General features: G+C 45.1%; 1 protein-coding gene across 1 annotated transcript in view; it reads left to right on the forward strand.

Moving 5' to 3' along the window:
- The first annotated feature begins 16,227 nt into the window (after positions 1 to 16,227).
- Positions 16,228 to 21,226, forward strand: part of Gpr158 (G protein-coupled receptor 158) — a 501,792-nt gene continuing 496,793 nt past the window's right edge. The window contains exon 1 of the mRNA XM_004859910.4: positions 16,228 to 17,323. Within this exon, the coding sequence (XP_004859967.3) occupies positions 16,434 to 17,323 (890 nt within the window). The 5' untranslated portion in view covers positions 16,228 to 16,433. The remainder of the gene's footprint in view (positions 17,324 to 21,226) is intronic.

The raw sequence follows: 21,226 nt of genomic DNA on the forward strand, positions 1-21,226 counted from the left end.
TGGCAGCCAGGATGCAGAAAGAGAGGGAAGGAGCCACATGGTGCAGAGGAAACAGTGAGAAGAGAAGCAGCTGTAAGCTGGGAACGGGCTTCACTGGAAATCAACCCTGATGGCACCTTGACCTTGAACTTCTGACCTCTGGAACTGTGAGAAAATAAATTTCTGTTGTTTAAGTCACCAAACCTGTGGTTTGTTACAGCCATCTGAGCACATACAACTACTATTTAAGAAACCCAAACTTGAAACTCAGGTATGAAAAATAGGGTCACCCCTTCCCATCCATGCCTTCCTAACCACTTCTAACACACCTTCTCTTTTAAATACACCTCAAAGGTCTCCTTCCTTTCTATTTCCAGTATTATTGTCACATCTACTCATATTTGAGATAGTGAGTTAACATTTTCCTACTACCAGAGTCAATTTATAATCTCACCAGTGGGTTGTTTTTATTTATGTTGTTCTCTGCTACATATCTTCCAAAGTTCTGGATTAACTCTTGCACAAAGTCCAATTACCCTCCAATTCAGAGTCTGGCTACCATCTACCCTTCATGACTCCCAACTCAAAAAACTGTGTATATTTTGAACAAACATCTCCTGACCACCACCACCCTCAACAGCCACTGAACTTGCTCACTGTCCCAGAATGTAAAGTGAATCCACTGTGATCATTCCAACTCCTCATCATTCATCAAGTCTCCTCTGCAGGCCACAGTTCACTATCCCTACTAGCAGTAGCAAGTGTCATGTGGAAATTACAATAAAAATGACAACTTTTTGACTGCTTACTACAAGCCAGCAACTGAAGCCAGAACTTCAATCATCTTACTGATTTTTTTCACCAAAACCCTATGCACTCAATAACACTGTTGCCAGTTTTCAAGTGGGAAAGCCGAGGTCCCTATTGCTCAGAGTAAGGCCAGTCCTATTGTGTTTCTCCCTGCCACATTCCATCCTTGACATTCCTTTGGTGCTTGGTGCTGGAATATCTATCCTTTCAAGTGTAGATGCTGTTCCCCTCCCAGTCTGGAGGCTCTTGAAGGTAAGTCCTGTGTCTTACTTCATTTGGTCATTGAAAACTGTACCAGTTCTCACTTTTCTGTTTCTTTGTGACTTAAGCTTCTGATCCCTACCCTTAGTTGGTAGCAGTTCCCATGCCTTGGTCTTTGGCTCTCTGTTCTTCTCCTGCTATACACTTGGTATAGTAACTCCATTACACCTGCATGGTTGAACACTTCCAGGGATGTCAACTCTCACTTGGGGAGGATGATACAGCTCTGAGATAAGCTGCTGACCAGCCAGGAACTGGGAGAATGAGCACCCCTGTCTTAAATGTGGACCTGTGTAATCCAGTTGACTCTTAGCTACTTGCCTAAAAGATCGTTCTACTGCTACTGCTCTGCAGGGCCCCATTGGCAGTGATCAAGTGACCATCTCTGTGGGGCTGACTTCAGACTCTGCAGTTGTACTGGTCTCTGTTCCTCCACTAGCCATTTGGGCTTAAAGTGAACCTCTAGGATTAAGTAGAGGAAAGTGACATTTTTGTACAATTGAGACTTCTGTTTTGTGAACATCATCTGTCTTTCCCTTACTTTGACTTCTTTTGATTTTACTACATAACATTTTGCAGTTTTCTGTGTGAAGTCTTTGCAAATCTCCCTCCTTCTTTTTTTTTTGAAGCTGCTTAAAATTTTTTTTTACTGATATTCCATTTTAAACTATTTAGATCAGTATAAAAATACAATGTATTTTGTATATTGTCCTTGCATCTGACAACCTTGATAATTTTATTCATTAATTCAAAAAATCTGTAGACTTTTTGGATTTTATATATGCAATTATGCTGTCATTGAATGACAGTTTTGTATGTTCTTGTCTATTCCTTATATTTTTACATTTCTTTTTCATAATGTAGGAATTCTGATACAAAGATGGATAAACACTGAGTTTAATAACTATACTGGGTAATTGTGGTCAAATTTATTTAGCCACTATTTGATTGAAGGACATTTAAATTTGCCCACTCTCTTTTCATAACCAATGCTGCAATAAGCGTCTTTCCACACACATTTTTGTGCAGTTGTGTCACTCATTCTTTAGAATGTGTCCCTGAGTTTGTTGCAATAATACAATCAATTAAACACAGATACACTAAATACAGCATATTTTAAAAACAAGCATATGTAGCTACGAGGCAATGCAGCATTTTCATAGTAACTTCCTTCAGTTACAATGAGATCATACCTATGTGGAACAGTCTACAATCTTGAAATATAAATAAAATAGATAATAAAAAAGAAGACTTTTCTGAGATATGAGAATATTTGCCCTTTTGTATTTATGCTCTAAAGTATCTCTGAGTTCCTGGGATTCTAACAGTTATTGTATTTTTTAAAAAAATCTCTTTCATAGTTTCAGAATTGCCTGATCTCTTGACCTGAGGAAAAATACATTTTTCCAGTTTTTTCTTTTGATATTGAAAAAAGAAAGCAGAGTGAAGGGGTGGGGGGAGAGAACTAAGAGAAAAAAAGAAAGTGTAGATGAATACTGGGAGATCTTTTTTGCTCTATTCCTTCATTTCAAGGTCAGGACTGTAATTCATTGTCACAGGGCATATACCTGGCAGGTGGAGAGCAGGACCATCTGTAGGACCTTCCTAGTTTTGTTTCAAACAGTCTGATGCCAATAAGAAGAATAATTCCCCAGGAAGAAAGTTCCCTCAGTCTGGTATTAGAAGAGGTTCATAACCCCAGAGAGACAGTGACACAGCTTCTGTTTATCAATAAAGCAGTAAGCTATCAGACAGGAATATTGCCAGGTGAGATCTCAGTAGGGTTACCAGATAAATACAGCATGTGCAGTTAATTTCAAATCCATGAAATATGAATAAATTTTTAGCATCAGTATGACCCCAAAATTGCCTGGAGTATAATTACATTAAAGAATTACTTATTTTCTGAATTGAAAGTTGAATGGACATCCTCGTTTTTTATTTGTTTGATTTTTTTTTACTGAATTTAGAACTCTAGATTGTAGTTACATCAAGCTGATCTTTCCTGCGGGTCACATATGGCCTGGCACCTATCAGAGAACCACTGGGTCTGTGTTGGTACAATAAGGACAGTGGATGTCTTAGTGGTAAATACCCTGGACACATCCCCATGACTACACATCCCCAAGCCTTGTCACTGTGTGAGGCACTGGAACATGAGACTAATCTGGCACAAGAAAGGCAGATCTTACGAGAAGGGCTGAGATTGAATTTCTAATTTGCTCATTGAGATGAAATATTAATGTGAAAATTAATTTGGTTTCTAGAGTATTTAAAAGTCTGTAATGGCTTATATTTGGATGCCCCCTAAATCCTCATGTAACCATGGGTGGACCTTTGGAAAGTGATTGGATTATAAGGGCATTAAAACTGATTGCTGTGAGGAGGTGGGACCTTGCCAGAAGGGGCAGGACCTAGAATCTGGTTCCTCTCCCTCCTAGGTCCTCCCTGTTTCTCTGCTTCCTGTCCATCCTCCTGTGAGTAGCTCTCCTCCACCATGCCCCAGTGCCATTCCGTCCTTTCATGGAGCCAGCTCACTATGGACTGAAACTTCCACAAACTGTGACACAAGACCATCCTCTGCTCCTTTCAGTTGTGGGTATCAGGTATTTTGTCCCAGTGACAAAAAAAGCGACTAAAACAAAGCCAAAATCCACTTAACATCTGAGCCTGTTAATTGAGATTCTAACTTGTGTGACTCAAAAACAAAGATCAAGCAAAGTCTGGAGTTTCAAAATTGAGGTGACTGGTGCCTGTTGTTTCCTAGAGGTCAGATCTCAAAAATAAGCTTTGTGTTGAACAAGGGGCCAAACCTGGGATTCAGGACGGGCACACGGTGACAGCTGTCTACTTCAGTCCTGTTTCAGTTCATTTTCTTGTGGTCCCTCTGCGTTCCCTCAGGTGCTTCAGAGGGGCAGAGTCCGCAGTATGAGAGCGTCGCACAACTCAGATTTGCAGGGCATGCACTCAACTGGCGTCCCTGTTCAGTCACAGAGGCACTCTGGCTGGTTGGACACCTCAGGGGTGTGTAGTGCAGTGGGAGTCATTAGTCAGTCTGGGTCTAAGAATGGGCCCAGGGCCAGGATCTGCAAATTCAGACCATGTGAACCAGTCTCCACTCAGCTAAGAGTGCAGGATGTGCAACAGCACCCAGTCATACATACTTTATTACTCTAGAACTTTGACTCCAATCTGGATGTGGTTTCTTAGCCCTGGTAAATTTAATCCAACTATACACAGTTTCAGGGACTCCTTAAGTCCACATGATGTAGGAGCCTAGTCTGAAGATGGCTAAACTGTTTTCTTGGCTATTTTCCTCTAGGTTCACATGTGTAACTTGGTCTTTCATGCCTTATCATTTCCATGGTAAGGAAAAAAGTCAGCTTGGTGGGGTGGCTCAAGTCTGTAATCCCAGCACTCCAGAAGGGTGTGGTAGAAAGATTGCAAGTTCAAATACATCCCAGACAAATCAGCGACACCCTGTGTCCAAATAAAAAATAAAAAATGAGCTGGGGATGTAACTCAGTGTGAGGGCCCTGGGTTTAATCATCAGTACTGCAAAACAAACAAGCAAACAAACAAACAAACCCTAACCTGCAAAAGTCAAACCTAACCAAGAAAAGCTAGCTGATGAACAACAACTGATAGATCTTAGAAGATACAGAATGGTAGGGCAGGGCCATGCCCTCAATGATACCTTCCCCGCCAGCTCCCTTCTGCTTTCCCCTGCCATTTGTTTGGAGGTTATTTGTATTGATTTGTTTTGGTGAGGATACTGTGAAGGGGTATGGCAGGTGCTTTTCTCACTATGAGTGGGATCCTGGGCCCGTATTTTTTAATTTCAACTGCTCAAATGACAAGTTGAATAAGAAAATAAATTCCAAAGGAGGAATTTGGGTGGGTATACTACACACAGTTGGGAAAGTTTTATTTAACTTTTTTTTCACTCTTAATGCCTAAAAGCCTGCTTCTTAGCATTGTGGCCCAATGCTATCCTGGTCTGACTCATTCAAAAGGGCACAGACTTGAAGGTGGGGAAACCCAGCTTCCTCCTTAGGCAGTGTAATACAGAACCAATAAACCAAGGACAAAACAACTTTATCGTAACTTGCAGGAAGCTCCATTGTGGTTTTTAGGAATTCATTAATTCAGAACTCATTTGGCAGCGTTAATATCTATTCCTGGGCATTTTATTGAGAACCACTCTTTTCAGGACCTCCAGGTCAGTTTTAGAAACAAATTTATTAATGATTAAGGAACTGCTGTATGAAGTCTAAAATCCTCATCCTCTATTTAAGTGGCATTGTATTTCTTACTTCAACTTATAATTTACTTGGAATGAGTATGAGAGTAAAAAGCTTAGTTTTAAGCAAATATCTGGAATAAATTTTTTTATTGTGGGGTACTTAAAATATGGTTATTTTTCTAGCTTGATTTTACATCTAATTATCTTTCTCATCATGTGTCACTAAACACTCTCTCTTCCAGTTTCTTATGTTTTAAAAAACAGCCCCACAGGGAGGGCTTCTCTTACTTGAAAGAGGTCTGACCTGATACCCCTGGATTCCAGCTGAACATGAAATAAGGCTCTCTAGGTCATTTGCTATTTTCTTCTTCTGAGAGACTTAATGAAGGTGCTATGGGAGAGCGTTCTTCTTTACCAAGTTTACATCTTAAATCCTCTTTAGGGAAAAGGACCGAAACAGTGGCCTGTACCCTTCTGGCTGGCAGAAACTCATAAGCCTTGTCTTTCTCGTTTCAATCTTTTGTCTGCAGGAAACCAGGAATGGCTGTAAGTGCCCAATTTGTGACTAGCTTACTTATACCTAGTTTCAAGGTGCTTGAGTTGTCACAATCTAAATCATTAAATCTAAATGATTAAAAATTAACTGTGTAGTAAGTCTTGTCTAACTTCAACATTACCGTGATTATAAATCCAGGCAAATCTCACCTGGGCCCAGGCTGTTCTGCATGGATCACAACTGGCTTTCTGGAGAGGTTTCAGGGCTCTGTGATCTGGCTGTGTGCCCCGTGCTGGTAGCTGAGCTCCCCTCCTGGTGGGGATACAGCTTCTCATTTCCTCTGCCTTCTGTTCAGGACATGTGGATCAGAGAATGGCGGTGTTTAGCTCCATCTGGAAAGCGGGTCAGCCAGTCTCTGAGGAGACACACGGAGGCCCAGAAATAGTGCTTCAGGACAGACCACCTCTGTTTAGAGACTGCTGAGGAAGGAAGAAGAACTTGACTCTCTCAGAAGGTGAAAGCAAACACCAGCCTGAGTTAGACCACTTTGAAGATGAAGGTTCAGTAAAGTGTCTTGCATGTTGTGAACGAGTCACAGTTGCTGTTGACATGGAGATCTAGGTGAAGAAAGACAATGAAGAAAAATCCTACCTAACTTCAGAGAAGTGGCCCACCTGAGCACTGAAACTTTCCACAAGTAGATTGCTGGGTCTCTAGGTCCATGCCAGTGAGAAAGGTTGACTATGCTGGTTACACCTTTGGTTCTCCAATTTGTCAGCCTTGTGAGTTGCAAAATGTGAGTGGCTGTCACGTAGCACGTGAAGAGCATAACTTTGGAGCCAAGGCCACGGAAAGAAGATGAAAACTGCTAAGGATTTCTTCCCTCCCTTTCCTTTTCTCTGCTTTTCTTCAGCTTCTTGAATTGACCCCAAGATCTCTGGTTAATTATAATTTTAGCTTCAATGCACTTTTATTATTTGTCAATTCATTAATCTGATTAATTTATTTCAAATAAGCTCCCATGAGTCTACTACTACCTAGTACAAAAACTAGCACATTGATGATATTTACATCTAGCTCTATGGTCCTTCCCTATCCCATCCTACCTCAGCCACCCAAGTTCAACCACTTTCCTGAGCCATAAAGGCCTCAAGAGAGGATCAAGCTTATTTTGTTCCAGTCCCAGAAAGAATGTGTGAATGGAGGCCAGGGACTGAGGGAGGGAAAGAGAAAAATTCCCTTGCTTTTGTTTCTGTAGGTGTGAGTATGGCACAGTTTACCTGATTGTTTTCCTGTGGCTGAACAATTAGGTTGTTTCCAGGAGTTCATTATTTAAACAATGATATAATTAGTATTCTCACATCACAGGGAATGCATGTGCAAGAGATTCTCTTATGTGTGTGTCAAGAATGGAAATGCTCAGTCATAGAAGAGGCAAGGCTTGACATTACAAGATGATGCTAAATTATTTCCCACATACTCAATTTAATTTTATGTTTCCATCAGCAGGGGGTTGGAAAGTGTGGATCCACATCCTCTCCACCATCTCCACACCCAGTGCCAATAACTTGGCATTAGAGGATTTACAATTTTTTTCCAATCATGGAGATTTAACTTGTATCTCACTGTGTCTTGGCCTGGATTTTCACACACACACTAATGGGTTTCAACATTCTCTTTATGTAGTTACTGGTCATTATGTTTCTTCTGTTTTAAAATTTCTGTTTATGTCCTCATCTCATTTTACAATTGGGGTAGAAATACTTTTATAGTGACATGTAGGAATGATGATTTTTCCAAATTATAAAATACTTCAAGTTTAGGACTCTGCTCCTAGAGGGAGATTCAAAACTTATTTTCTATAGTAATATTATTCCTACTCTAGGACAATCCTGTTTGCATCTAATATACAGGCGTTATCGATGGGCAACATTCATGACCTTCAGAAAATTATAATCCTGAATTTGACAGTTCACAACCACCTTGTCCAGTATTATCCTGCCTTCCCTGCACACCTTCAGTCCAAACCACCATCATCCCTTGCTTTTGCTACTTCAGCAGCCTCCTAACTGGCTCTTCTAGTTCTACTCTTACTCTCCTCCCTCAGTTTATGCAGGAGCCCTCAGGATTTTGTCATTCCTGTCAAAATCCTCCCATGACTTCTCATATAGCCCTACATGATTTGTCCCTTGTCTTCTCTTTTCCTCTTTCATTCCCTGGCTTCCACGCACACAGTCATTTTTGCTGTCACTGAAGGGGACCACACTTGACCCTCTTTTAGGGGATATGATCAGTATCTTCTGCCAGGAATGTTTGTGCCCTGGGTCTTCCCACATGTCATTGTTTCACACCCTTCGCTTTTCTACTTTTTCCCACTGATCAGAGGTGCCTTCCCCAATTACCAATCTCTATCTAGTTCATTTTCCTTCAAAGCACTGATTATATTTTTTAAATCATATTTTTTATTTGTTTATTGCTGTCCCCCTCTGTGCAATGCAAGCATCATGATGACAGAAATTTGAATAGTTTATTATTACTATGTATATCACTTTTATCTAAAACATGCAGATACTTTACCTAGGTCATCAAAGATATTATCTAGATATATCTTTGATCTAGAACAATGCTGAGAACATAGCTGACTACCAATAGGTCTATCTGTTCAGACAGTTCATAGTTTTTAAAGGTTTTAAGGGAGGGGAAACATACATATTTGTAAAAGTTTTTCTGAACAGATGAAATTAGCATTACAAAGGCAGATGTAGGACTGGAGTGTGCAAATTACTACACAGAGTGTAGCTTACTATCAGAGTGTGAATAGATTATTTTGGTTAGTGTGACCAGGACAGCTTCGTAGAGCCACAGAAAGGCATGGAGTCCTGATGGAATGGGAGAAAAAGGCAGAACACGGTCTTGAGTGTCAGGTTGAGGGACCCAGCATGAGAAGGATGGTACCAAATAGAGACTGGATTTTGGTTCTTAAAACAAGTATTTGGGTTGAATATATGTCATAGACTGTTTCCTGTTGCTATGACTGAATCCTGCAGGCTGAATAATTTATTAAGAATAATGACTTATTCTGCTTTTAGTTCTGAAAACTGGGAAATTCAAGATTGTGTGGCTTCATCTGATGAAGTCCTTGGTGGTAGGACTCACTGGGTCCCAAGGAGGCACAGGGTATCACACGGGGTAAGAGCAAGATTGCTAATGTGATTCTCTTTTCTTCTTTTAATAAAGCCACCAATGCAAATATGTCAGCCTAATCTTCCTATGACTACATCTAATTCTAATTATCATTTAAAAGTGACATCTCCAAATACAATTAATTACATGAGATCATGTGGCGTTTGTCTTTCTGCGCCTGCCTTATTTCACTTTAACATAATGTCCTCCAGCTTCGTCCATGCTGCTGCTTTACAAAGTTCTGCTCTTCATTGGTGAGGAACTGTCACTGTTAGTGTGTCTGATATGTGCACCACACGCACACCCTATAGGTGTGGTCTTCGGCTCCAGGAACTTCCCGATTTTTAAAAGCCCCAGTGCTCAGATGGCAAGCCAAGGCCTCAGCTGATCATGACAGAAGCCCCCATTATGCTGGGGGTCATATGGAGACGGAATGACATCATGAGTTATACCAACAGATGGACACACTGGCATGAGGTGCTTCCTTCCCTTTGGCAAGTGAAGCAGGCAAAATCGAAGAAAGAAAACAACAGTCTCCTTGCCACTTATTCCTATCCACAAAGACCCCCTTTTCACTAAGCACTAAGTTTTGATCCCGTTTTTGGTCATTCTTATTTCATGATGAGAAAGGAAGCCACTCAGTGATGGGCTCGGATGGAGTTGGCTTTCCATAATGAGATGTGACAGTCAGTAGCTCTTTTTCCCATTTCCTGTGCTGCTATCAGGTCAGGTCCTACAGTCATTTAGGTAAATACTTTTCCATAGTACATTCAGGCTCTTCCTAAATAAATGTCATTTGCTGATGTTTTCTTCCCTGTGGTTGGGAAATTCTTTAGGTGTCTTTAGACTTATAGAGCCATTTTGTGCATGTGGAGGGTGTTGGGATGGGGAGAAAGTGAGGGAAACTAACAATTTAGGTCAAAGCCCTAGTGACTATGTAGTTGAAAAAGCACTTCAGTGGGAATTAAGAGAGGACACAACTCTGAGAAGAGCTGGAGCTCTGCAGAAGTGATGCTGGCAAGGAGTAAGAGCTTGAAGGGCGAAATGGAGGTAGATGAAAATAAACTGCTAGTCTACGCCATAAGCTTCTTGGGTAAGCTTCCTAAGTTGAAAATAAAAAAAGCTAGAATTCTTCTCTTTAGAAGATTTTTGGCATCTTTTCATCCATTATTATACTGTTGACTCTCTCCTCTTTCCATGTAAGATGCATAGAAAAGGCTGAGTGTACATACAGGCAGTGGACTACAATGGTGAAAAGCAGGGTGTAGAGCAATGGCTCTCAGCAGGTGATCCCTGGACCAGGAATATAAGACTCTCTGGGAAACTGCCATGAGTGCAGGTTCTCAGCAGTACCCAAGATGCACTGAATTAGCAATCTGGGGAGTGGGGCAGCTGCTCTGTGCTTTAATAAATGCTCTTCCGGTAAATTTAAATGCATGTCAACATTTGAGGACCACTGGTACAGTAATTAAGAGCATGCCATTCGGAGCCAGACGGCTGCACTATTTAGGCAGTTATGTTGTTGTTGCTCTTGTTGTTATTTCCTGCATCTAAAATGGTAACAGCAGTAAATTTGTAGTGTTGTAATGAAGACCAAATGAGCTAAAACCCTTAGAACAGTGCTGGCCACTGTAAGCGCTGTGCAAGCATATGAACAACAATAGTAACAATAATACTCTCTATTGGATTTATCTTTTTAACAGGCCACATTTTTTTCTGCAATGCATAGCAAAGCTTCATGTTTACCAGACATTTTCTTCTAATATCCTAGAGTTATTTTCCATGCCTCGAGGCAATATATTTTGGGATGTGCACCATGGATTATTTGCATCAAAATCACCCGAGGTGCTTATTAAAATGCAGATTCTCAAGTACCACCTTGAACCACGAGAGATCAGAATTCTCTAGTGATACTTCTGCATGCTAAAATTTCCAAACCACCACCCTTGGATAACAAAGACTATAATCTTCATTTTGCAAATGGGCATGCGAGACCTAGGGATAGCATATGTTTTGGGAGACTCAGAATCAGACATAAGAACTAAATTTCTGATTCTGTGTTATATTTAAAGATTGCTTGGCTCTGTTTTACTGGGAATTTGATGAGGGTATGCTACATTGTTTACTGAGTTTCAGCATTATTTTACATAAGAATAACATTTACCTTGTAAATGTAGGACTATCAAGAACAGTGAGTTCCAGGAAAATATATCTGGACCATTACCCATCACTGGGCTGCAACTATTCCAGTGGTGGATTATGTATCCGATAACTTCACTCTTATTTTACAGATGAAGCCAAAGGACTCAGTTTCCTCAGTTGAGGAAACTGTAAAAGTCATATGCTTAGGTAATGGAAGAACCAATTAGAGCCAGGTCTCCAAATGTCAATCTAGTGTCCTTTCACTATATCACACTGTCTTAATCCTTGCCTTTAAAAATGATAGAAAGCAGCATTTAAACATTAAGAAAATAGTTCCACTTATATTCCGCGCATAACATCTCCATTCAATAAATGTTCCCCAGGTTTTGATTTCCTTTAATTCCTTTTACGTAAAGATGTGCCAACATCACGTCTTCCTTTTTATAACAGTGATAGGTCAATCATATGACAACTAATAGCTCATAACTCCATTACATATTGCTTTCTCATTAGTGCAAATTTGTTCGAAAGCAATTAGATTGACTTTTCAGGTTGTGATGAGGAAGCCTTGAGCCTACAGGTCTTGTATCAATTGTTCAATTACAGTTGAGCTCCTACAAGTACAAATGTACATTTAAACAACTTCATTTTTAGTTTCTAGGCATGCATAGGGATATTTAACTATGGGTACCAATTATGTTTATATAATTGATGGGAGGAGGATATTCATTTCAGGCTCATTTCTTATCTTGATTATCTTATAAAATGATTTGTTTTTGTCTTTACTCCTGGCACCATATTACATAGGAACTTCAATGTATTGTAGCTATCTTCTTCATTCCTCTTTCTTGCTGAGAATAGAATACTGTAATCTTAGTCATATTTGTACGCTACTCTCTCCACCTACAGTCCCCCTTTTATCCTTGGCTAGTTCCTCACCATCTCCTATCCAGTTAGTTACTCTATTCTTCAGGTTTTAGCTCAGTTGTCACCTCCTCAGAGGTCCTGTCTGTCCTTTTGTCACTTTATACACGAGGCTCCCTTTCTGCACACATTGTGCTCTCTCACTTCATGGTGGTGTTATTATTCACAGTACTCATCACAATATGTAATTATCTTATGTGTTTGTTTTCTTTCCCGTTCATCTCTCTACTTTCTTGGACCTGAGGGCCAGGTAAGCAGATGGTGAGCTTATTTGCCCTGATCCTAGCCCAATGCCTGCTACACAGGAGAGGCTCCGTGAACATTTATTGAATGGTTTTATGTCTTAGATGAGCTCTGTGCAAGTCTGTACTCTACTCTAGGAGGTGTGTGTAAATCTTGGCCCTTCAGAGAACATTTTTTTGATTATTCTTTTAATTGATGGATTTAAACACAGACATGAGATTCCCTTTCTGCTCAGATACCTTGACTCCAGATCTATTAAATGGGCCAGGTTTTCTACAGCATTTGGACTGGATGCCTTATCTGGAGTGGATCTAGATTTTCTAAAGCATGCTGGACCACAATGTACTTTCTTCCAAACCATGTGGTTTCGGGTAGTTTTCTGGCCACGGTGGCTATTGAGCTCTTGAAATGTGGCTCATGTGAAGTGAGCCACAAAATACGCATCAGATTTGGAAAACATAGACTAGAATGTAAAATAGATCATTAATAAGGTTTATATTGTTTGCTTAGTGAAACGACAATCATTTGGATATATTGGGAAAAATCAATTGTATTGTTAAAATTACTTTTTTCTTTAAAACTTTAATTTTTAAATTTAATTAAATTTTATCTTTTGGCAGTATTAGGAATTAAACTTAAGGTCTTTGCGCTGAGATACATCCCCAGCTCATTACTTTATTTTTTATTTTGAAGCAGGGTCTCACTGAGTTATACAGGCTAGGGTGGAATTTGTGACCCTCCTACCTCAGCCTCCCAGAGTGTTGTAATTAGAAGCTTGTGCCACCGGTTCTAGCTCTTCAAACTTTTTAAATACGCTGCTAAACACTGAAAATTAATTGCATGGATCATGTTTGTGGCTCACAATGTATTTTTATTGGATCACACTGCTCTAGACCCACCTACTCACTCCAGCTGTGGGCAATGCTGGCTGGAAGGGGATGCTGAAGTCTACTGAAGAGATGCTAATGTTTTGAGAGCCCTTCCCAGCCTGCTCCTCATCTGTTGGACTTGCACTAGGGCAGGACAGGCGCTCTGGGGTGATGGCTCAGGTGCTGTTCTAGTTCAGCCTCAGCGCAGCCTGAGGCTGAGATAAAAAGTATCCAAGACACAGAAACTCTGAATGTATGCAGTGTCACATTTGCTTTAAAACAATGCTGGGCCAGAATCCAGCTTTCTTTTTTATTATTATGCTGTCATCAGTTTACTTACAGAAGGACCTACTAGGAAAAGTACATCTTCTTTTTAAAGTTAGATACCACCAAATTTTAAAGAAGTGTTAATAAGTTAGGTGGATTCTCTAAAAACTGCAATGAGGAAATTACATTGTCTTTAGATGACTAACTGGGAAATCATGGTGTATACTTTGGTAAATTAAACAAGTTCCTTCTGTGACCATTGCTCATATACTACAGTAGAGCAATACACTGGACTGACCTTTACTTAGCATAGGAGCATACACTGCAAAGCAAAATTTGAACAAACAGTTGGATATGAACATGAAATCTACTTGTAAGTAAATATAAATCTAATAACTATGCTTTGCATAGCTATGAAACTCACTTGGAGACCATGCACTGTAGTTTGGAAAATCAGTTGCTAAGGATTCTAACAATCCTCACCACAGGCATATCAGGCAGTCTTCTCCTGGCTAAGGAAATGAATTTTTGAATAATTAGCTTCATGACCAGGACATTCTGATTCATTCATTAATTCAACAAATATTTAGTGAGAACCTGTTATGTGCCTGCAGTGTTCTAGGTGCTCAAGATACTACAACGACCAAGGTAGAAAAAGATTTTTCCCCGTTGGAGTTTACATTCCAATGCTTAACTATTGCTATGGTTGCATGTGGCTTGAAGGTTTATGCTTGGCCCTCAGTGGGTGTTGAGGTGGTGAAAACCTTAGGAGGTGGGACCTCTACCCTCATGAAGAGATTAATTTTGTCTTTTCAGAGTGGGTCAGGTTTTAGCAAGGCGTGGTGGCACAAGCCTGTAATCCTAACACTCTGCAAGGCTGAAGCAGGAGGATAGCAAGTTGGACCCAGTCTGGGCAACTTAGTGCCTTAGCAAGACTGTCTCAAAATATAAATAAAAAAGCGCTGGTGAAGTAGCTCAGTGTGAAGGGCCTGGGTTCAATCCCTGGTACCTCCACCATCACCCCCCGTCCCATCCAGTTTCATGGGACTAGATTAGCTCATAGAAGAGTGTGTGTAATAGAAGAGGCAGTTTGATTCCTCCCTGGTCTGCTGCTTCCTGTCCTGCTGCGTGCCCTGTCCCCTTCCACATGCTCCTGAGCATGATGCCATCCTTCAGGCTCTGATGCGGCCAGAAGGTTTTCATCAGAGGCCAGGATGATGGGAGATACCTGATCTTGGACTGCTAGTCTACAAAACGATGTGCTAAAGAAACCTCTTTTCTTTATATATCATCTAGTGCCAGGTATTTTGTTATAGCAACACAAAACAGATAAAAGCAGGTATTTTCTCAGTGGAGAGAAGGATATGAAAACAGAGCACAACTAAACAGTGCTTTGTTGGAATGCCATGAGCAATATTTTGTTAGTTGGGAATTAACGTTAATATATTTTCTATTTGAGGCTTTTGTGGGAAATTTGAAAACGGAGGCCCTGATGAGGAGTGTCCATACATATAACTCTAGATCTCTACACGATTAATCTACCTTCCAAGAGTGTTAGAAGGCACTCAATTTCCTTCATATGCCTCAAATCAAACACACCGTGTCACGGGAGCCCCAATAACTTAGAGGTGGCATACCTGTCCAGGTCCTTCCTTTGGGGGGTATTGCAAGTTAAAGCTCCGCAGAAGTCTCAGTTCTTATCTGTCAATTCTAGCAGCCCCCCCCCCCCCACCGCCCCGGTCGGAATGACTTCCCTCCTCCCTCTTCGTCCGCGTTCTCCCAATCCACGAGTTGTACCCTTGGGCGTGGCCTCTTCCTCACACATCTGTATTTGTAGGCGGTTCGGGCCCCCCTCCAGCCTGGCCTCCGAGAGGAGATTCTCCAACTGTGGCTTTCCCCTAAAGCTCAGCCAGTAGATGTCTCCGTCACTCTCTCAGAGCCAGACCAACCTCGGCAAGTCGATTTCAATCATTTCTCTAAGTGACGAGGTAGAGGATTTAATAATTTGCCTAAAAAATGAGCAGATGCTCCGGAGGACGCGTTTCCACCCTACGTCCCTCCCCTCTAGTTTCAGTCAGAAGGGACACTAGTCGCTTCTCCCTCTTTCCCAGCGGAGGAAAGGTGATTTCACTGAGCGTGTACGGCGCCAACGCCTCCTCCGCGGCACGTCCAGGTTCCCTCCGCTCGGCTCGGCGCCGCGGCGCAGCCCGCCCCCGTGCGCTTCCGAGCCGGCCGGGACGCAGGGGAGAGGGACGCGCCCTCAGCCCCCGCCCCGCGCCCGGCTCAGCACTGGACAGCGCCCGCCCCGCCGCCCCGCGGCCGCCGGCTGATTGACACGGGCGCCGGCCAAACAGGGCCCAAGACGCCTCGGAGCCGCCCTGCGAGGGTTCGGCTGCGGCCACGCTGGCTCTTTAAACTGCTTTCCTCCCGGGAGTGGCGGGCGGCCGCCGAGTGGTTTGCGGCTCCACCAGCTGCCGGCCCCCGGCTGCACGGCCGCAGGCTCAACAGAGCCTGCTCCCGGACTCGCTCCTGCCGCTCCCGGTGCGGGTCGGCGAGCGCGCTGCGCGCCCCCGGGAGCAGGGTCGGAGGAGCAGGGCGCAGGGCCGGAGCGGGAGACGGAGCCGGAGTGCCCGCCGAGAGGATGGAGCGGCGGCCGCGGGGGCAGCAGCAGCGGCGGCGGCGGCGGCGGCCCCGAAGCACACCTCAATGAGCGCGGCGCAGGGGCGGCGGGCAGGAAGACGTAAGCAGCCTAACTATAGCCGGGAGCGGGCGCGGGCGATGTGACCTCGGCGCGGGGCTGCGGTGGAGCCGCGGGCGGCCGGGCAGCGCGTGCCGGGCTCTGCCACAGGTGAGCCGCTTCCTACGCCGGCGGCTCGGCCGCTTCACCCGACCTCTTCCATCCTCCCGGGCCAGTGCATCTGGAGAGGGCGACTCCCCGGGACAGTCTGACGGTCGACGGCCAGCGGTGACGGAGTGGCCCCGCGGTGCCCTCTCCCCGGAGGCCGGGGGAGTCATGGCTCGCCCTTTCCTCCTCTGCCTCCTGCTCGCTCCGCTGGGCGTGGGCGCGGGTGGCGCCAGCCGCGACTCCCCAGGATGGTCGGGCCCCGCTCGGGAGAGGACCCTGAGGGGGAGGCAGCACTCGCAGCCGGCGGCTCGGGTCTCCGCCGCCGACCCCTCGGCCGCCTGGAGCCGCCCCGCCGACGGCACCATCTTGGCGCAGAAGCTGGCCGAGGAGGTGCCGCTGGACTTGGCCTCTTACCTCTACACCGGGGACGCGCGCCAGCTGAGGCGGGCCAACTGCTCCGGCCGCTACGAGCTGGCCGGCCTGCCGGGGAAGTCGCCGGGCCTCGCCGGCTCGCATCCCGCCCTGCACGGGGCGCTGGACGCGCTGACACACGCCACCAACTTCCTCAGCACGATGCTGCAGGGCAATAAGTCTCGGGAGCAGAACTCGCAGCACGACCTGGAGTGGTACCAGGCGCTGGTGAGGAGCCTGCTGGAGGAGCCCAGCGTCTCGCGGGCGGCCATCACCCTGGGCGCCGAGTCGCCGCCCGCGCCTGGCCCGAAGCTCTTCCTCCAGGCCACGCGCGAGGAGAGCCGCGTGCTGCTCCAGGACCTGTCCTCCTCCGCCCAGCAGCTGGCCAACGCCACGCTGGACTCCGAGTGGTTCCACGGCCTCCGGCGCAAGTGGAGGCCCCACTTCCACCGCCGCGGCTCCAGTCAGGGGCCCCGGGGCCTGGGCCACGGCTGGCGGCGCAGGGACGGGCTCAGCGGGGACAGGAGTCACATCAAGTGGTCACCGCCGTTCCTGGAGTGTGAGAACGGGAGTTACAGGCCCGGGTGGCTGCTCACTCTTTCCGCTCCCTTCTATGGGCTGCAGCCTAATCTGGTCCCCGAGTTCAGGTAGGGAGAGGGGAGAGGGCAAAAGGCAAAGCCTGCCTTCCAGCTTTGCGGGAGGGCGGGCGCGCGCGCGGAAACAGCACTTGGCCGGCCTTGTGGCAGCTGTCTCTCTCCTTCAGAGCAGCGATCGCGCGAGGGGCGCCCCAGACGGGCTCCTGTGCTTAGAGGCCGGAAGCGTCCCGCATAGGTCAGCTCCAGGCGCCCGAGAGCCTTTCTTAGATGAGGGTAAGGACCCCGGAGCCCTGGGGAGAGCGAGGCACATTCGTGTTCTCTGCTTCCCTCGGCCTGGGATGGTGGGGAAGGGAGCCCCCTAGGGTGCCCTGAAGCTGTGAGCTTGGGGTGCGCCTGCCAGGCGGACGGGCCAGCACCAGGTGACCGGAGAGCCCGAGGAAGAGAGTTCCTCGTGCCTGCCACTTCGGGGTGGCCTCGGCCGCTTCCTGCACTGTTCGGGGCCCCAGTCTGTTGTTAGTCAACTCCCAGGGCGTCTAATTGAACCTGGGCTTCCCCTGGGCAGTTCTTGCGGCTCAGCAGTGAGTCACTCAGCAGCAAGCTGTCTCCAGCATACAGACTCCCCACTTTGGCCAGTGCGTCCTTTCTTTGGCTTCCCCCTCCCGGTACATCTCCCCTTCCTTGCTGCCTTCTTTCTCCTGTTCCCTATGGGGTATAAGTGTTCTCCAGCCCTGCACTCTCGAGCTGTCTTAGGGAGGGAGAGGCCAGTTCTAACTGCATCCGCTCAGGCGGCTCAGGGGAGCAGACAGCTCGGGATGGCATCTGACCAAAGCTGCTAGTCTGCAGACTTGCGGGTTGTCACTGTGGTGAGGAACTTTCAGAAGCAGCTGTTAAGAACCCGTGCAAAGAAGAAACAGCAAGGAGAGAGTAGAAACTTGAGCGGTTTTAGAGAGGGCCGCAGATTGATTGGGGTCCCCCTAGTTCCCAGGAGGGGGGGTGTGGAAAGAAGGTGGGGGGGGGGCGTAAGCTACTGTGCTCCACTTGGGAACCGGGCAGAAGTGGGGAACCATGTGTGTGGGCTGTTCGGTTTAGCTTCGCTCTGGCACAGCAAGGGCGGGATATGGGATATGGCACTGCTGAAGGGTGGCAGGCCAAGGGCTGGATGGCCTCGGGGAGTCCAATGGCATTTACTGCTGACTGGCCTCAGGCAAGTTGCTTAACCCCGAGGGCCTCAGCTGTGTGTCTATCAAGCGACAGAATTGCACTTGTCTCTAGGCACTCATACAGTTTTGTAAAATCTGTAGCTTTTAATCTGGCAACACTTGAGAAGGTATAAATGAAAAGCAATACTCTTTGATTCTTTATGACCTCTGTGTGTGTGTGTGTGTGTGTGTGTGTGGTGCCTTTAAAGATTCTATCTTGAACCAATGTAAGTTTTCTACTTTCAGGATAATCTCATTTCCTCCTGATTCCTGCAAGACCCTTTTAGTAAGAGCTGAGCCCAGCTTTGAATCTTTGCCATATTGTTTGCTCGGGAGAAAGATTAGCAGATGTCATTACTTGCTACTAAACTGTGGCCTTTAGATGAGACTCTTCAGGGGGTCTCAGGATTGATCTCTCTCTTTCTTCCTCCCTCCCTCCCCATTCAGCATTTACTGTCTATCAGACTCTGCTAACTGCTTTGCCTGCACTATCTTGATAAATCTTTATAATAATATTGAGTTATATTTTATTATTTCCCCTCTTTTACAGAAAGGAATCTCAAGCACAGAGAGGTTAAACCTCTTGCGTAAGTTTATACAGCAGTTAAACTGTAGAGCAGGATTTAATACCCCGTTGTACTTTTTACCACTGTACTCAACTGTTTGTGAAAGTGGTATAGGGTGTTGCATACAAAGAAGTATGTCTTTGCTGGGTGTGGTGGTAAGTGCCTGTAAAGCCAGCTACTCAGTACTGAGGCAGGGCGAGCGCAAGCTTGCAGCCCGCCCAGGCAGCTTAGTGAGACATCGTTTAAATAAAAAATAAAAGGGCTGAGGATACACCTTAGTGGTAGAGTGTCCCTCCGGTCAATCCCCAGTATAAAAAAGAGTGTAATTTTCAAGTTTCTTTATGTGGGGCTGGGGATGAAAACTATTCATGTTCAGAACTCTTTGTCTTAAAGATCAGAAGGCACAGGTTGCCGAACTGAAGTTGATGCCTTCTTGCAGCCATGGTGAGAGTCTGGGGTGGTGAACGCTAGCGGCCCCTGCACATTCTTTGATGGTGTTCAATAAGTTGTCTGTCTTGTGTTTTTTTTTTTTTTAAGAGCTTTCATAGTCATCAGTGGCACTCTTCAGGCAAAGCACAAGCCAGGCCACTTCATGTCTGGCTTGCTACAGAAGCAGGGTGGTCTTGACAGCTCCACAAAGAGCAGAATGAGTGTTCCTCTGAGTGCTTTTGTCCCTGTCCTGTGCCCCTCCAGTGCTGTACTGAAGATGTGCACAGATTTTAATTACAGGAAATAGAAGATGTCTTAAAGGGATCAGATAGTTCCACCTGTTGTTTCATAAAGGAGCAGCACTAGAAAGGAAAAGTGGCTTGTCCCAGAACTCATGTATCAGGTTGTAGTGACAACAAAAGTAGGACAGAGGCCTTCTGCTTCTGGGTCACACTGTGTTTGTTAGGTGTGGACCCTGAGAGCTTGGAGGTTCGAGCACAGGGGAGTGTAACTACTGCTGTACCCGGGACCCAGGAAACGGTGCTCCTCTATGGCGGTGGTCCTCCTCTTCCACCAAGCGCAGCTTCAGGAGGGTGGGGAGGGATGCACATGGAATGGTGAGGGAGAAAGGGGACCCCTACCTAGCCGCCTGAGCAGCCGAATCAACCCTGGGCTCAGTGGGGTGACAGAAGTCGCAGCCAGATCGCAGGCACATCCATGTTAAGGATGTTCCTAAAGTATATTTCTGGGCCTGTCTGAACCTCCACACACAACCCTTGTCGGGAACATATCTTATTCTTTATCATTTTCATTTAGGACAAGAAGCAGGGCACGGATTACAGTTGCTGAACCTTGTTTTTCTGTTTGTTTTTGAACTGGGGAATCAGATCTACTGGCACTGTACTACCGAGCTACATTCCTTTCTTTTTTATTATCACGTTTTGGGGTTTTATTAGCATGTTTTTCCAATACAGAGTAGTGATGTTTATTTTGGGGAACTGGTACACTCATGTAACATGCCTCGATCACTTTTGATTCTTTCCCTTTCCTCCCCCAAAGCCTTCTCCATCTCCCAGAGTCTGCCTTCTTATTTCCTAAATCTATCTTCCCTCCTTCTCTCCTTCCTTCCTTCTTCCTTCCCTTCCCTTCCCTTTCCTTCTTCTTTCCTTCTTCTTTCCCCTCCCTCTCTCCCTTCCTTTCTTTGTATTTTAGGTTTCACATAGAAGAGAAACCATGCAATATTTAACCTTGTGTCTGACTTATTTTGCTTAGCATTATAGTCTCAAGTTCCATCCATTTTGCTGCCAAAGACATAATTTTATTCTTTATGGCCAAATAATATTCCACTGTATGTATATGCCACTTTTTTTTTTTAACCATTTATTTTCTGAAGGGCATCTAAGCTCTTTTCGGAGACCTGTGAATTGAGCTGCTGTAAACATAGGTTGTTAAAGACAGGGGCTTGCTGTATAGTCTAGGCTGGCCTTGAACTTGCTATGTAGCCCTACATCTTCCTTTTCAACTCCCTAAGTGCTGGGATTCAGATGGGAGCCACCACATCTGGCTCTTAGTTTTGATCTTGAGACAAGGTCTCCCTAAGGTGCCCAGGCTGGTCTTGAACTTGCAGTCTTCCTGCTTCAGCTTCCCAAGCAGCTGGAATTACAGACATGTGCCACTGCACCAGGCTCATTTATTGAGCTTTTAAGAAAAGAAGTATATTATTTATTTCACACATTTGAGATTTGAGTATTTGAGTGGCC

Source organism: Heterocephalus glaber, unplaced genomic scaffold (assembly GCF_053883595.1).
Source record: "Heterocephalus glaber isolate CG9 unplaced genomic scaffold, H.glaber_assembly_v1.0 deba00000768, whole genome shotgun sequence".
In the NCBI taxonomy this organism is placed as follows: Eukaryota; Metazoa; Chordata; class Mammalia; order Rodentia; family Bathyergidae; genus Heterocephalus; species Heterocephalus glaber.